The sequence below is a fragment of the Trichinella spiralis genome (assembly GCF_000181795.1).
Source record: "Trichinella spiralis strain ISS 195 chromosome Unknown Scfld6465, whole genome shotgun sequence".
Lineage (NCBI taxonomy): Eukaryota > Metazoa > Nematoda > Enoplea > Trichinellida > Trichinellidae > Trichinella > Trichinella spiralis.
In genome coordinates, this window is record NW_003533404.1 from 247 (window position 1) to 1,529 (window position 1,283).

The 1,283-nt window shown below is 34.7% G+C and overlaps 1 protein-coding gene across 1 annotated transcript; it reads right to left on the reverse strand.

Annotated features, from left to right (window-relative positions):
* Nucleotides 1-428: 428 nt before the first annotated feature.
* Tsp_14140 (conserved hypothetical protein) lies at nucleotides 429-799 on the reverse strand. Its single transcript, XM_003366155.1, has 2 exons — nucleotides 746-799; nucleotides 429-683 (listed from the first exon to the last, which is right to left on the reverse strand). Exons 1-2 carry the CDS (start codon nucleotides 797-799, stop codon nucleotides 429-431), a joined length of 309 nt encoding a protein of 102 aa, XP_003366203.1.
* Between the last annotated feature and the right edge of the window lie 484 nt (nucleotides 800-1,283).

Consider the following 1,283-nt stretch of genomic DNA (forward strand, 5'->3'; position numbering starts at 1 on the left):
GCACTACTCGGTTTTGTTCAGATGTTGAAATAGAAAGTTTACAATTTACACGAAATATATAAATAAATTTGTTTTTTGACTTGTAAATAATATTGCAGATTTTTAATTTTCTATTTAAATAAAATATACGACTTTAAGCAATAACGCTGATGAAAGAAGTCAAAACTTTCTGAAGTTGAAAATAAAATTCTTTGATTGCTAACAAGAAAGAATTTCATAGAACAGTCAGACGGAAATCAAAAATGTAATTCGATGCTAACAAATTGCCATGCATAGTTTAAGCTGACAACTGCAGCTGTGGACAATTCATCACTTGTTGATTTTTCCATTGTATTACAATCGCCTTTAGCTAATCATCAGAATATTTTCTGACAAACGAAAAGGCATTTAATGCATAAATTTCATTTAATTGCTAGCTGAAACGTCATTTATCTGATGAACTCAGATAAATGAGTGTAAAACACTTTGAAAGCAAAAAAGAAGCGAACGACAGCACGAAGCAGAATAGCAGTTAAAAGCTGCTTCAAATTCACTCTGCAGTGGACATCCCGTTCTTTGATGTTAGCATTCGTGCGCCATTTGTGTGTGATTAATTTTATTCTGTCAGTATCAACAAAAAGCATTAGTGCTACAAGGAATATTAGAAGTTGATCTTCGATTGTAGATAAAATATAAAATGAAAACTAAATATTGTTGCAAAATGGTTATTTAACATGAAATTCAAAACTGTACAATTTATTTTCACTTTTGGTGTTGCGTTTGCGTTCAGTGCTTTCCGTTCCAGAGTTATTCCAATCATTTTCTATTCTGTTCCTTGTTATTGCTCAGTACCCTGAGTTACATCTTGTACCAAATCATTGCGGGATTTAGTCCAATTCGGTGGTATGGTAGGCAGGATATATAAATTAAAACGTGCCCGCAAACAGAAATATTGGAGATGTTCAAAAGTATGCGCTGAATGTACAGCATGTGTTCCTAGTTATTAACAATTACTTTATATTGGTATAGGATAAAGAAGGCGGCGGGGGTGCAGTGTGGACAGATTTAGAAGTTCCGGCTGGGATTGATCGAAAAGATCACGTTCAAAAATTGCCGGGTAGATGAGCACATGGCCTATATAGACTGATGGCAACCGTAAAAACTTGGGGTACGGATGGTACATTCAAGGTTGTACCTCACTGAAATGAATAGCATTTTACCATCTATGCCATTGTGGCGAGTACGCTGGTGACCCACCTCTGTTGCTATGTACGGTTAAAAATATTGTCAAATAAACAGTTTAT

What these genes read in the sequence shown, in the direction of transcription:
- Tsp_14140 (XM_003366155.1), bottom strand. Translation starts at nt 799, where the DNA reads ATGATTGGAATAACTCTGGAACGGAAAGCACTGAACGCAAACGCAACA. An exon ending in ACGCAAACGCAACACCAAAA is followed by an intron (nt 684 to 745) that starts GTGAAAATAAAT and finishes AACAATATTTAG; the next exon opens with TTTTCATTTTATATTTTATC.